General features: G+C 45.2%; 1 protein-coding gene across 4 annotated transcripts; it reads right to left on the bottom strand.

Moving 5' to 3' along the window:
- Nucleotides 1–7,700: 7,700 nt before the first annotated feature.
- Nucleotides 7,701–13,603, bottom strand: ZNF691 (zinc finger protein 691). Of its 4 annotated transcripts, none has more exons than XM_004025584.5 (4): nucleotides 13,515–13,603; nucleotides 10,762–10,884; nucleotides 10,435–10,612; nucleotides 7,701–9,226 (listed from the first exon to the last, which is right to left on the bottom strand). In XM_004025584.5, the coding sequence occupies exons 3-4, from the start codon at nucleotides 10,516–10,518 to the stop codon at nucleotides 8,363–8,365; spliced, it is 948 nt and encodes a 315-aa protein (XP_004025633.2). In that variant the 5' UTR covers nucleotides 10,519–10,612; nucleotides 10,762–10,884; nucleotides 13,515–13,603; the 3' UTR covers nucleotides 7,701–8,362. The 4 variants fall into 4 exon arrangements, with proteins under 4 accessions (XP_004025633.2, XP_055202402.1, XP_055202390.1 ...); XM_055346427.2 differs by having other exon boundaries at nucleotides 10,435–10,499; nucleotides 13,515–13,580; XM_055346415.2 differs by lacking the exon at nucleotides 10,435–10,612 and having other exon boundaries at nucleotides 13,515–13,570.
- Nucleotides 13,604–13,754: the final 151 nt, after the last annotated feature.

Below are 13,754 nucleotides of genomic sequence, written 5' to 3' on the forward strand. Positions count from 1 at the left end.
GGCACTGGTTTCCACACAGGTTTCTTTTCTGGTATGTTGTGATTCTCTGTATCTATCTGTCTCTCCAATTTGGGGGGCAATAATTTGCCCTGTGACCTCACTTGTTTTATGGATCTAAGAAGAGTTGTTGATCTTTCAGTTCGTTCAGCTTTTACTTATTGCTAAAACAGACGGGTGACTTCTAAGCTCCTTACACGTGGAACTAGAAACCAGAATTATTTTTATTCATTCAGCTACACTATGTCTTTTGATTGTAGAGATTAATCCACTAACATTTAAAATAATTACTGATAGGAAGAACTTATTATTGCCACTTTATTATTACTTCTGTCTGTCTTGTAGTTATTTTGTCTCTCTTTTCTTCTCTCGGTGCCCTTCGTGTTTCACTGATTTTTGTGTGTGTTGACTTGCTTTGATTCTTTTCTCATTTTTTTCTGTGCATCTTCTATGGATATTTTCTTCATGGCTTCCATGAGATTTACATACACATCTTATAGTTATAACAATCTATTTTAAGCTAATAACAATTTCAACTACATACAAAAACTCTACTCCTTTACCTCTCCCCCACTTTATCAATGTCACAAATTTCATCTTTTTATATTTTGTATGCATCAATGCAGTTTGAGTTTTTATGTTTTTCTCTCTTAAATTATATACCAGTTATTAAGGGATTTACATACCAACATTACAGTGTTACAGTATTTTGTATTTATCTATAGATATACCTTTACTAGTGAGTCGTGTATTTTTGTATGTGTTTGTGTTGCTGTCTAGCATCCTTTAGTTTAAACCTGAGGACTCACCCTAACATTTCGTGTAAGGCAGGTGTTGTGGGGATGAATTCCCTAAGCTTTTGCTTATCTTAGTAAGTTTTTCTTTCTTTTTTTTTTAGCATCGTCTTGCCGTCACCCAGGTTGGAAGGCAGTAGCATGATCATAGCCCACTCTAACCTCAAATTCCTGGGCTTCAGTGATCTTCCCACCTCAACCTCTTGAGTAGCTAGGAGTACAGGCTCATGCCATCACACCAGCTTTGTGTGTGTGTGTGTGTGTGTGTGTGTGCGCGTGTGAGACAGGGTCTTGCTATGTTGTCCAGGCTGTTCTCAAACTCCTGACCTCAAGCAATCCTCCTGCCTTAGCCTCCCAAAGTGCTAGGATTATAGGCATCAGTAACCATACCCAGCCTCTCTTTCATTGTTGAAGGACAGTTTTGCTGGATGTAGTGTTCTTGTTTGTTTGGCAGGGTGTGTGTGTGTGTGTGTGTGTGTGTGTGTGTGTGTGTGTGTGTTTTCAGCACTTTAACTATATCATCACAATCCCTCTTGCCTATAAGGTTTCTGCTGAGAAACTCCCTGATAATTTTATAAAGTTTCCTTGTATGTGATGACTTGCTTTTATCTTGCTAGCTTCAAAATTTTGTCTTTAACTGCCGACAGTTTGATTGTAATGAGTGCTCCTTATTGTGGGCCTCTTTGGTTCATCTTAATTGGAGTTTTTTGAGCTTCTTGGGATTGGATATCCATTTCATTTCTCAGATTTTGGAAGTTTGGGCCATTATTTCTTCAATTACATTCTCAATCCCTTTCTCTCCCTCTTCTTCTGGACTCCCATAATGTGTATATTGATCCACTAGATGGTGTCACATAAATCCCTTGGGATTTTTTAACTTTTCTTCATTCTTTTTTTTCTTTTTGTTCCTCTGACTCACTAAGTTCAATCTGTCTTCAAGTTACCTGATTCTTCATTCTGCTTAAGTCTGCTGTTGGACCCCTGTAGTGAATTTTTCAATTCAGTTATTGTATTCTTCAGTTTCAGAATTTGTTTGGTTATTTGTTTCTGTCTCTACTGACATTCTCATTTCGTTCACACATTGTTTTTCTGATTTTTCACAGACTGGCTTCATACAGAGAAAGATCTTCAATAAGGTCTTGGCTTCAATAAGCAGCCAAGATAGATTCTGGGAACCTCCAAATCCTTTCGGAGGGGATGTTACTTTTCTGGGCTCATGCTTGTAATTTCCCAATTACAGACCTTTGCCAGTTTGTTGTTACTTTCAGAAGTGCATAATTTTCTGTTCTTTCTAGTTTCTGTCTGAGGTACTGCAGGTTCTCTGGTAGTACTGCAGCAAGTCTCCCTGCTCTCCTTTGTGCTCAGTGGCCCCCAGGCATTCAAATTATGTTGGCTCCCCATTAGCACCCCAAATTAGGTGACAAATACCAGTCCCTTAGGCAGTTCTCCCAAAAGGCAGAATACTAACACATGTTCTGCTCTTCTCCTTCCTTCCCAAGAGAGAAGCCACAAATTGGGAGCCTTCTCTCAATTGTGCTGAGTGTGCTGACCTCTGTCTCTGGCACTACAGGCCCTCCAGTGTTGCAGCAAGATGTACTTCCCAACCCCATTCTCCCTTGCTTTCAGTGGCCCCCAGGCATCCAGAGTATTCCAGTTCCATTAGTACATCAAGTTAGGCAAGAGAATAAACCAGTCCGTGGGCAGCCTTCCAAAAGGCCAGAACATTAGATGTATGTTCTGCTCTTCTCTTTCCCCCAAGGAAGAACCTGTGACCCAAGCTGAGCTGTGCTGGTTTGAGGAAGGGACAATCACAGATAAAGTGAAACAGCTCCTTACCTGTTTCAGTATGGTTCTTTTTGGCTTTGTGCTTGCCTGGGGTAGTAAAACCTAATTGGTTTTTAGAATTCTACCAAAATAAAGGTATTTTGGTCTGTATATTGTTAAGTCAGTGTCTCTGTGGGGGAAATGGAGGCTGACACCTACCTCCTATTGTACCATCTTGCTGACATCACCATGTCATCTCTTTCTTATGTGATATTTCATTTAATCCAAAACATTAATTGTAAGACACACTGCAATTTTGGAGTAATTATTGCAATGTGGAAAAAAAAAAGATCAATGGTGATAGTAAAACACCATGTATATAGTAAGATGCAGGCTGAGCACAGTGGCTTGTGCCTGTAATCCCAGCACTTTGGAAGGCTGAGGCAGGAGGATCTCTTGAGCCAGGAGTTCAACACCAGCCTGGGCACCATAGTGAGTGTTACATGCATTCATGTGAAGAGACCACCAAACAGGCTTTGTGTGAGCAATGAGGCTGTTTATTCACTTGGATGCAAGTGGACTGTATCCGAAAAGAGAGTCAGCAAAGGGAGACGGGGTGGGGCAGTTTTATAGGATTTGGGTAGGTAGTGGAAAATTACAGTTAAAGGTGGTTATCTCTTGCAGGCAGGAGAGGGGGTCACAAGGTGCTTGGTGGGGAGCTCCTGAGACTCATCGTCCAGGGGAGGAATGTCACAAGGTTGATTCATTAGTTAGGGTGGGGCAGGAACAAATCACAATAGTGGAATGTCATCAGTTAAGGCAGGAACTGGTTGTTTCGCTTCTTTTGTGATTTTTCAGTTGCTCCAGGTCATCTGGATGTATACGTGCAGGTCACAGGGGTTATGATGGCTTAGCTTGGGCTCAGAGGCCTGACAGTGAGACCCCCATCTCTAACAAAAATAAATAATTAGCTAGGTGCGGTGGCACACATCTGTGGTCCCAGCTATTGGGGTGGCTGAGGTAGGAGGATTGCTTGAGCTCAGGAGGTGGAGGCTGCAGTGAGCTGTGATCACACTACTGCACTCCAGCCTGGGCAAGAGGGAGATCTTATCTCAGAAAAACAAACAAAAAACAATGATGCACCCTAGTCTTATTGTGGCAATCCAGAGAGAGGGTGGGGAGGCGAGCAGAGATGACAGAATAGGAAGCTACTCACATGCCTTAATGTAACTCCTCACTAAGATTCTCAATCTCTAGGAAGGATTCTAAACTTATCAAAAGAGCTGAGTTCTGTGACAGGACTAATGGGGACAAAATAGAAAAGGTTTGTACATATCACAGGAATCTCAGGCAAGAGATTATGAGGTCATAAACCCAAGGAATCTGCAGAAATTGTGTGGAAGGTTTGAACTTTCCCATTTTGTGGAATTGGCAATGCTCTGAGGCAATCATACAGAACTCTCTGTGGATCAGGAGGGTCCTAATTGGCACATGGTTTACACACAGAGCATGTTTCCAAATCACTCATCCCCCTTTAGTTCATCCTCCACACTAGCCCAAGTGCTTTTCCTAAATAAAGAGTGAATGTTATCATGTCACTCCTCAGCTTTAAAATTCCTTATTGTCCACAATCCAAAATTTCTTATCCTGGCATCCAACACAAGGGCTTCCTCTCCTCCTCACACAGGGCACACTATCAAACATTTCATTATTTCCTAAAACCCTAAGCCTTCCCTTCCGTCTGAAATAAACTTTCCCTTTCCTCTCTTTTCTCTGCTATAAACACCTATTCATTCAGACCAAATTCAATCATCCTTTCAGATTCCCCTCTCCTGTGAAGTTAACCATTCCCACCTGTGTTCCCCCAGCACCTTGTTCAGAGTAGTTTCACTTCCTCTGCGTTCCTTGCAGGAAGGACTATGTCTTTTTATTTTTATTTTTATTTTTTTGTGATGGGAGTCTTGCTCTGTCACCCAGGCTGGAGTGCAGTGGCGCGATCTTGGCTCACTGCAAGCTCTGCCTCCCGGTTCATGCCATTCTCCTGCCTCAGCCTCCCAAGTAGCTAGGACTACAGGCGCCCACCACCACGCCCGGCTAATTTTTTATATTTTTAGTAGAGACGGCGTTTCACCGTATCAGCCAGGATGGTCTCAATCTCCTGACCTTGTGATCCGCTCGCCTCAGCCTCCCAAAGTTCTGGGATTACAGGAGTGAGCCACCGCACCCAGCCAGGAAGGACTATGTCTTACTCACTTTTGGGCCCCATGGTCCAGTACAGGCCAGGTTAAGGCACTCCCCCGGCTTCTAGAGCATCCTGGGTACAACTGTAATGATACCTACCATCCTGCATTGCAACTCTGGATTTGTGTGGCAATCTCCTACACTAGAAATCAGGGACCACATTGTCTTCAATGTCAGTATTACAAGTTACTAAGAGGGAAGGAGGAAAAGAGGGAGAGGAAGAGAAGAAAGAGTAGATGGAGTGAGGGAGAAAGGGAAAAAATAAGGGGAATGAAGGATAAAATAAAGTTTAAAAGGAAGTTAGACAGTGAATAAACGGACTAGTCAGGACTCAAAAGCACTGAGTAAAACAAAAAATCTTAGCATATAAGTTAGGGTCAAAAAAGGGCAAGTGAGCCGGGCACAGTGGCTCACATCTGTAATCCCAGCACTTTGGGAGGCTGAGGCAAGCGGATCACCTGAGGTCAGGACCAGCCTGGCCAACATGGCAAAACCCCATCTCTAGTAAAAATACAAAAATTAGCCAGGCGTTGTGGCACATGCCTGTAATCCCAGCTACTCGGGAGGCTGAGGTAGGAGAACTGCTTGAACCCGGGAGGCAGAGGTTGCAGTGAGCCAAGATCGCGTCACTGCACTCCAGCCTGGGCAACAGAGACTCCATCTCACAGGAAAAAAAAAAAAAAAAAGAGACAAGTGAGATTGGCTGGGGAGTTTTGTTCCAAGATCAAAGCAGGGGCCTGGTACATTGGTCGTAGGCCCAACTGGCAGCAGACACTCATAATTATAAAAGTCACAGCGGGGCTGGCCACAGTGGCTCACGCCTGTAATCCCAGCACTTTGGAAGGCAGAGACGGGTGGATCACCTGAGGTCGAGTTTGAGACCAGCCTGTCCAACATAGAGAAACCCCGTCTCTACTAAAAATACAAAATTAGCCGGGCATGGTGGCACATGCCTGTAATCCCAGCTACTCAGGAGGCTGAGGCAGGAGAATCGTTTGAACCTGGGAGGTGGAGGTTACAGTGAGCCAAGATCCCGCCGTTGCACTCTATCCTGGGCAACAAGAATGAAACTCTGTCTCAAAAAAAAAAAAAAAAAAAAAAAAAAAAAATCACAGTGGTTGTCACAAAGTCTCCAAGTCAGGAAGGAGTCAGACCAAGCTTCCCAGACTGAGAGGGGATCTGTAGACCTAGCTTGATAGTGGGTATAATGAAGAGCTTGACCTTGGGATCAGACATACCTGAATTAAGTCCCCACTCTGCCAATAGGTCTGGTTACTTAATCTCACAGAATTTTCTTGCCTTGAACATGGGGACATTACTACCTTACAGGATAGTATGAAGATTAGAGATAAGAGTTGTACAATAATTGGAACTTAGTAGGTATTTAAAAGATGGTGATTTTTATTGTTAGGGTGTGTGCCAACTCACACACACAAGTTTGGGTGACTATATGTTTAAAATATATTGTGTGGAGATTTTCAAGGAATCAGAAAATGTGTATGAAATAAAAGTGCTTGGTAAACAGTAAAGTACCCTATAAATATAAATGAATCATTTGGGAAGTCTTTTATACTTGGACAAAATACAGGACTTGAATTTGGGCAGTAGTTCAGGTCCTACACTCTGCATTTACTTGCTCTGTAACCTTAGGCAAGTCACTTTCTTTATCAGCCTATTTCTACATATGGCAAATGCAGGTCACTCTTAGTTGCTGTGAAAATTCAATAATGAGTGTAAAGTTCCTAGCACATCTCTTACTGGTGAACGGCAGGGTTCCCATGTTAGGTAAGGTTATGGGTGATGTCAGTTCCAAGCCCGGTGCCAGAATCACACTCTGCCAACTGGCTACAAATGAAGAGGGCCCCTCACTCTGGAAGAGTAGGGCCCCAGATTCACAAGAGAGGTAGATAGGAGTCTTTTGTATTTGTTAGAGGAAGGGTTCTTTTGTATTTGTTAGAGGAAAACTGGGTGAACACTAAACTTCCATGTAGAAAACACTGAAATCTGCCATGTGGAGCCAGGCCTAAACCAGGAGGACAGGAAACCAGACATAATCCCTGCTAAGCTGTTCCAGCCTTGAGGACTAAACTATTGCTACTAAAAGCAAAGACTCTCATTATGGGTTTTAAGATTTCTCTCACCTTATCCCACCCTTCACTCCGTACTCCCCGTCACTGCCGTTTTTCCTAGGTACAGAGTAAGTGCTCAATCAATAACATTGAGGCCAGGTGTGGTGGTGTGCACCTGCAGTCCCAGCTACTCCATACACTGAGGTGGGAGGATTACTTGAGCCCAGGAGATCAAGGCTGCAGTGAGCTGTGATCACACCACTGCACTCCAGCCTGGGTGATAGAGCAAGACCCTGTCTCAAAATAAAATAAAGTTGAAAAGGTTCTCATACTTGGCACTGACTTGCCATAGAGCAAATGGTCCAAGGCCATATTAAGAGGTCACACTGGCTCCTAACTCCAGGCAAGTCTCCTAAGTGGCTCCTCCTTCAGAAGCCAAAAGGTAAATGTAGTGAAAAGAGCAACAGCTGGCAGTCAGGGAGGCCTAAGTTTGAACTCTGCTCCACAACATACTTGCTGTATGACTTCACAGCAAGTGACTTTATCTTCCCTCACTTCCATGTCCTCTTCTTATTCCTTTGAGGGTTGCTGTGAGAACTACATGAGATAATGAATGTAAATGTGATTGGTAGAATTAATCGCATGTAGTGGATGCTCAATTAATGTTAGTTCCTTTCCTTTCCCCCTTCTCCTCAAAGGCCCCAGAAACTCAGTCTGCTTTCCTTTGCTTTTCAGAGCATCTATCCGTCTTTCTTAGAATTCAAATCCCTTCCAGAGTGGGTTCAGTGGGACAATCTCCCCAGCTCCCCACTTCCCCAAATAAGTACACGGGTCCTTTTCATTGAAGGGTTTTACTGCTAATCACTCTGGGGAAAACAGAGGCAGGTTGGGGGAGGGATAACAAGTAACAAATATGGGGGAGTGTGAAGGTCCCTGGGTCATGGCTCCCTGAGGGTTTCCCTTTCATTTCTAAGGTGGGACCTCAGATCTCTTCTCCAGACCAAGGAGGCCCCTTCCATTGAGAAGGTCACTCCTCCCACCCCAGAGATCTAGAAGCAAAGTTGGGGCACGACAGGTGGGAACTAGCAGGACACTGCAGTGCACTCCTACCTAAGCAGTTCACAGACAATTTGGAGAACCTTCAGACAGTGACACCCATCTCATAGGTACTTCCTCAAAGGCCAGGGGGACTGCTGCCTTAATAACATGAGCATGTTCTGAGCCTACCCTATTTCTCTTTCACCCCAAGAAAGTAAAGCCAAGACTGGGTCTTCTGACTTTCCAACACGAGAAACTGGCCTGGAAAGAGGCAAGGGTTTTTACTCCAGAGTCCCTTCTCGGGACTTCCTGAGATCCTGACTTCAGAGGCTATACAAAACCATTCTCCAAAGTGGGATGAAGGGCTTGAGGTCAAGGTAGCAGCAAAAGATGCTGAAGATCTTCCTCCAGTAGGTTAGGGTCTCTCACTCTCTCCCTCACTCTAAATGGGGCTCTCCTTCAGCTGGAATCTTTCCCAGCCTGTTCGCCCAAGTGAGTTTTCTGGTGGCGGATGAGATTCGAGCTCCGGGAGAAGTGTTTCCCACACACAGTGCACCGGTAGGGCTTCTCCCCTCTGTGGGTCCGCTGGTGTGCTCCAAAGTTGGAGATATCGCTGAAGGTCCGCCCACACTCAGTGCACTCATAAGGTCTCTCACCTGTGTGGGTGCGGTGATGCACGCCAAAGCTGGAGCTGTTGCTGAAGCTCTTCCCACACTCACAGCAGATGTAGGGTGCTGGCTCCAGGTGGGTCCGGTGATGCACAGCTAGCGTGGCACTCTGGCTGAAGCTCTTGCCACAGATGTCACAGCGGTATGGCCGCTTGCCTAGGTGATCTTGCTGGTGCGTGGTGAGGTCTGAGCGCCGCCGAAAGCTCTCCTGACACTTGGGGCATTTGTAGTGTTTCTCTTCCAGGTGGATCCGCTCGTGCCGGATGCGGTTGGAGCTTCTCGAGAAGCTCTTGCCACATTCAGAACACTTGTAAGGCTTCTCACCAGTGTGGATCCGCTGGTGTGTTCTCAGGTTGGAGGTATTATTGAAGGTTTTGCCACACTGGGCACATATAAAGGGCTTCTCATCTGCCTCATGCCTTGGATGAGCAATGGGGTCCCCTAGCTCTCGAGCCGGGACAGTGACTTTCTGCCATGGCTTTTTTGGATGAGTTTCTTGCAGTTCATCCGACAGGCTCTCTTGCCCATGCTCCTTCTCCCCAGGTGGGATCCAAGAACCCTCTGAGTCATCCACTCTCCAAGGCTTACCCCCTTCCCCTTCCTCAGGCAGGTGTGGTTCTGGACTCTGCTCCTTCTCACTGCCCATCTCTGAACCCTGAGAATGAACACAAATGGCCAACACCTTTATTCTTTGGGTTGGGCCAGATCACAGGGAATCTTTTGTTCAGTTTGAAGGGTATACACCTTCCCCATGGGACCATCCATTAGAAATAACCTCAATCAACTGGAATACTTGGATAGAATACCTTTACTTGCTACCTTTTAAGTGACAAACTTTCAGAGATATTTAAAGCTACCCACCAGAGCAAAAAGAAGGCACCCGCTTTGTCCACCACCACCAGATGATATTTGTGCCATTTGAATAATGTCACTCTTCTTGAAACCACTAAGCAATGACAATCCAGACTATAATTCATGGGCAAGTAAAAGAGCTTTCATTTTGGGATAAGTTCAATTTTTCTGCCTAACTGTAAGTTAACTGTAACTCTTTTTATGTTTAATCCTTTTTGAAAAACCTTCCTTACAAGTATCTACCTATATGCCTGCTTTCAAAATGAACAAAACAAAACCTCTAAATCTTGAGGCTTTCCTAGGTGACAAGGCCCAGCTTTGGCTTTTCTTGAGATTTCTGCCACTCTACCCCTCTCCAGCCCACACCAGAATCTAGCAAGTAAACATCTGGGTTAATACCTGGGACCTCTAGGACCTACTGTGGGGCCTGGGCTGTGTTTCTTCTGATCAGTCAGTGCCCTCCACTACATTCTCAAACACCACACAAAGCCCCACCCACACCCCCCGCCCACACTCGCATGCATGCACACAAGCAAGCAAAATCACACAGACACACTCACACCATACACAAAGCCATATTCTCACGTAACACGGTCATACTCACATACCTGACATACTTGGTCACATTCTCATACCACACACAACAGCTATACACCTACACACCACACACAGCCATACATTATCACACCACACACATACATACTACATACACACTCACACCACATATAGCCACATACCACAGCCACACACATATATAGCTACATACATGTCTATACACATATACCCATACACCACACACAGACACACACTCACATACCAAGTACACACAAAGATAAACACAGACACAGACACACAAACCACACTCCCCACACCCCACCCCAAAACTAAACAGATAAGAGTGCCCAGTACAGGTCCTGATTTGTGCAAACATCAGTAAATGTGTGCTAAGCTGCACAGACTCCTTTGGGTTCCTACAGCCAAGGACAGGGAAAGAGATGGGGGGAAAAGTACCTCTGATGAAAGTGGTAGCATTTCCTCCGGGCCTTGAAGAAATAACGACATTTCAGCAGAGTGGGCTGATGAACAGAGTGACATGAACAAAGGGATGAGGGAGGGAAGCACAAACTATCATAGGACACTGATGATAGAAAATGAAAGACTGATAATTCCTTCAAGTCTGCAAGTATTTCTGGAAAAAAGAAACACAGAATAAAGAAAGGGGTACTGACTACATTTAGGGTTGGATTACAACTGTGACACATACTATCTTTATCGCTCTCTGCAAATTATTCAACCACTCTGAGCCTAAACTCCCTCATCACTAAAATTGATACCTACCCACACTACAAGACTTTGTATTAGAAAAAAATGCCTGTAATACTCAGCAGAGTGTGTGACACATGCTGTCATTCAGCAAATGGCAGCTGCTGTTACAACTGTTGAAGACACTACGTCCAGGCCCTGTGAAGAATACAAGAAAAAGATCTTTTAAATGATCTCATTAAGAAAAAACTTTTAACTTAAACATAGCATAAAACTGTATATAACCTTCTAAAATGTGAAATACAGACAGAACCTCAACTCTTTAAGAACCAGAGGTTGACAAGCTTTTTCTGTAAAGGGCCAGATAATATTTAGTAAATATTTATGGCCATGGGATATCTGCTGTAACTATTCAATTCTGCCACTGTATCATGAATCATGAAAGCAGCCATAGACAAGACATAAAGGAATGTGTGGCTGTGCTCTAATAAAACTTTATTTAAAGCAACAGGAGGTGAGCTGTGGTTTACCAATCCCTGTTAGTGTTCCTTGAAGAATTTAGATAAGAATATGAAAAATAATTGGTTTGCTTTACTTCCAAAAATGCAAGTAAACATGAGAAACTATTCCTTGATACTTAGACACTGTTTCCTGACCATCCTTTAAAAAATTAAAATCACTCCCACACTCCCAGTCCTCCTGCCCCATAGCACATCTTACCTTCTGACATTCTCTTTATGTCTATTATTTATTGTCTGCTTCCCTAAAACATAAGTTCCATGAGAGCTGGTGTCTTTGTTGTTTTTTTTTTTTTTCTTTATTTACCAATGTAACCAAAACTCCTAGAGTAGTGGCAGCCATATACAGTAGATCCTTCATAAGTATTTGCTGAATGAGTTGAATAAAACACCAGCTCTGTCTTCATGGGACACAAGTAACCATGAACTGTCTCACCCACTTTTCCTCAGCAATCTCCTGATTCCTGCCTACTTTCTCCTTTATGCAGTCACAGAATCTTGTGCTTGGCTTATAGTGGTTTGCAACTACTAGTAGAACATGTCTGTTTCTATTAGTAGTTTATAAGCAACTTGAGGAAAGGGACTGGGTCATATTAGTAATCTCCTTCTGCAGCATAAAGCTGGGTGCTCAAATGTCTTTTGAATGTATAAGTGACAGGATGTGATCTTAATTCACACCACCATCCCATCCCCCACCCCCTGCCCTGCTCCCATCTGACCTACAGCTACAGTATCTCTATGCAATGAGCTATTCAGCCTCCACTCACTTCCAAAACTGCTACTCTGAGAACCTATAATTTACCAAGTTCCAGCTCTACCCGGGGCTGGATGCTAGGTCAATGTAAGAGCAAAAGGATTTAGGATTATGATTACCACTCAGTTTGTGATACAGTGTACTGAAACAGACCGTGAACTCCAGAAATTGTCACACAATGCAGAAGGTTAAGTTCAGGGGACAGGGGCAGGAACTGTGCCTTAGTCACCTTTGTACCCACTCCTCAGTGTCTAACACAGCACCTGGCACATTATTAACATTTTTTTAAAGCTCGTATCAAGTGCTAAGCTGTGGACTAAGGACCATATATGAATCATCTAATTTCACTTCACATCATCCTTATTTTAGAGATGAGAAAGCTGAGGCTCAGAGAAATTAAGTATCTTGCCCAAGGGCACACAGCAAGTAAGCGGCAGAACTGGGGCCTATGCCCATCACTTCAAAGTCAGTGCTTTTAACCATTATACTATTACTGAAGGAAAAAAGGAGAGAAGATGGGAAGGAAGGAAATAAAAACAGTACCACTGAAGTTCACATGATACAGATGTATCTCCCTGATGAGATCAGGGCTGAGCAGTTTCAAGGAGTAGGTATTTGACCCAAGATTTGCAGGATGGGTAAGACTGGGACTTGCAGAGATACAGAGCCAACTACCTACTGAGAAGACAGTGCTGCTGAAGTACAGAGGCACTTTCATATTACACTGCAGAGATCTGGGGGGAAAAGGGGTCTATTGGGTTTTGTCTTCCTGGTGGCTCAGCTGCACAGAGAGAAGCAACGGTGGAAAGGGCTGAGAAGTGGAGAAGGGGCCAGGTCTAAGAAGTTAAGAGCCAAGAAGATGGGGCTAGTGATCACAGATGATGAAGGTGAAGGGCCTAGGTTAAAGGGAAGGGGCCAAGCCACAGTGCGGTATGGAGGTCCGAAGTTACAGGTCTTTGGGGCCAAGTCAAGGGCTGCAGGGAGGAAGAGGAGAGAGGAGCTATGAAAGACCAAGAGCAAGGTGCTAACAGGGTAATTGTACAGGGAAGCTAGATAACGGGTCAGAGATACAGGAGGACCAAGGAAGTCAGAGGGTCGCAGGAGACGGTCAGGGAAGAGGGAGCAAAGGCTGCCAGAAGTGTCACAGGCCAGGGCCCAAGAGCTGAGTTGTGTGTTGCGGGGCGGGGAGAAGCCAATGGCGGAGGTCCAACGGTACAAGAGCTGGTTTCAGAGATTGCCGGCGGGCTTGGGGCCGGAGGGGTGGGAGAGGAGGAGTGGCTGATCCTAAACGTATGGTCAGCGGCAGGAAGGCTGTATACTCAAACCCAACAGAAGGGCCGGGGAATGGGGTGGGGACAGCCACCTGGCTGCGTGGGCCGGGGGCCAGGGCCGAGGGTCGCGGCGGAGGGACCACAAGGCCCCTTGGCTTCCCACTCGATCCAGGGAGCAAAGCAGCAGCATCCAGATCCTCGGTGAGAGGGAAGTGGCCGTGTACAGAGTTTCCCGCGAAGTCGTGTCCGCCTCCCCCCGCGACCTCGGGCCCAACCCGGACCCACCTCGCTCCCGCCGCTCAGTCAGGGACAGCGCCGCCTCTGTAGGCGAGGGAAGGAGCTGGAGCCGGAGCCGGAACCCAGGAAGGATCCGCCCTACTACTCCAGGATTGGTTTCCTAGGATAATTATTTATTTCCATTGGCCACAATGACTGCCACAACGCAAGCGACCTGGCGGGACCGCCAATAAGCTTTGACCTCTGGCGTGGCATGCTGGGAGTTGTAGTCCTAAGGAAGCGCGTAGA

Source organism: Gorilla gorilla, chromosome 1 (genome assembly GCF_029281585.2).
Source record: "Gorilla gorilla gorilla isolate KB3781 chromosome 1, NHGRI_mGorGor1-v2.1_pri, whole genome shotgun sequence".
NCBI lineage: Eukaryota > Metazoa > Chordata > Mammalia > Primates > Hominidae > Gorilla > Gorilla gorilla.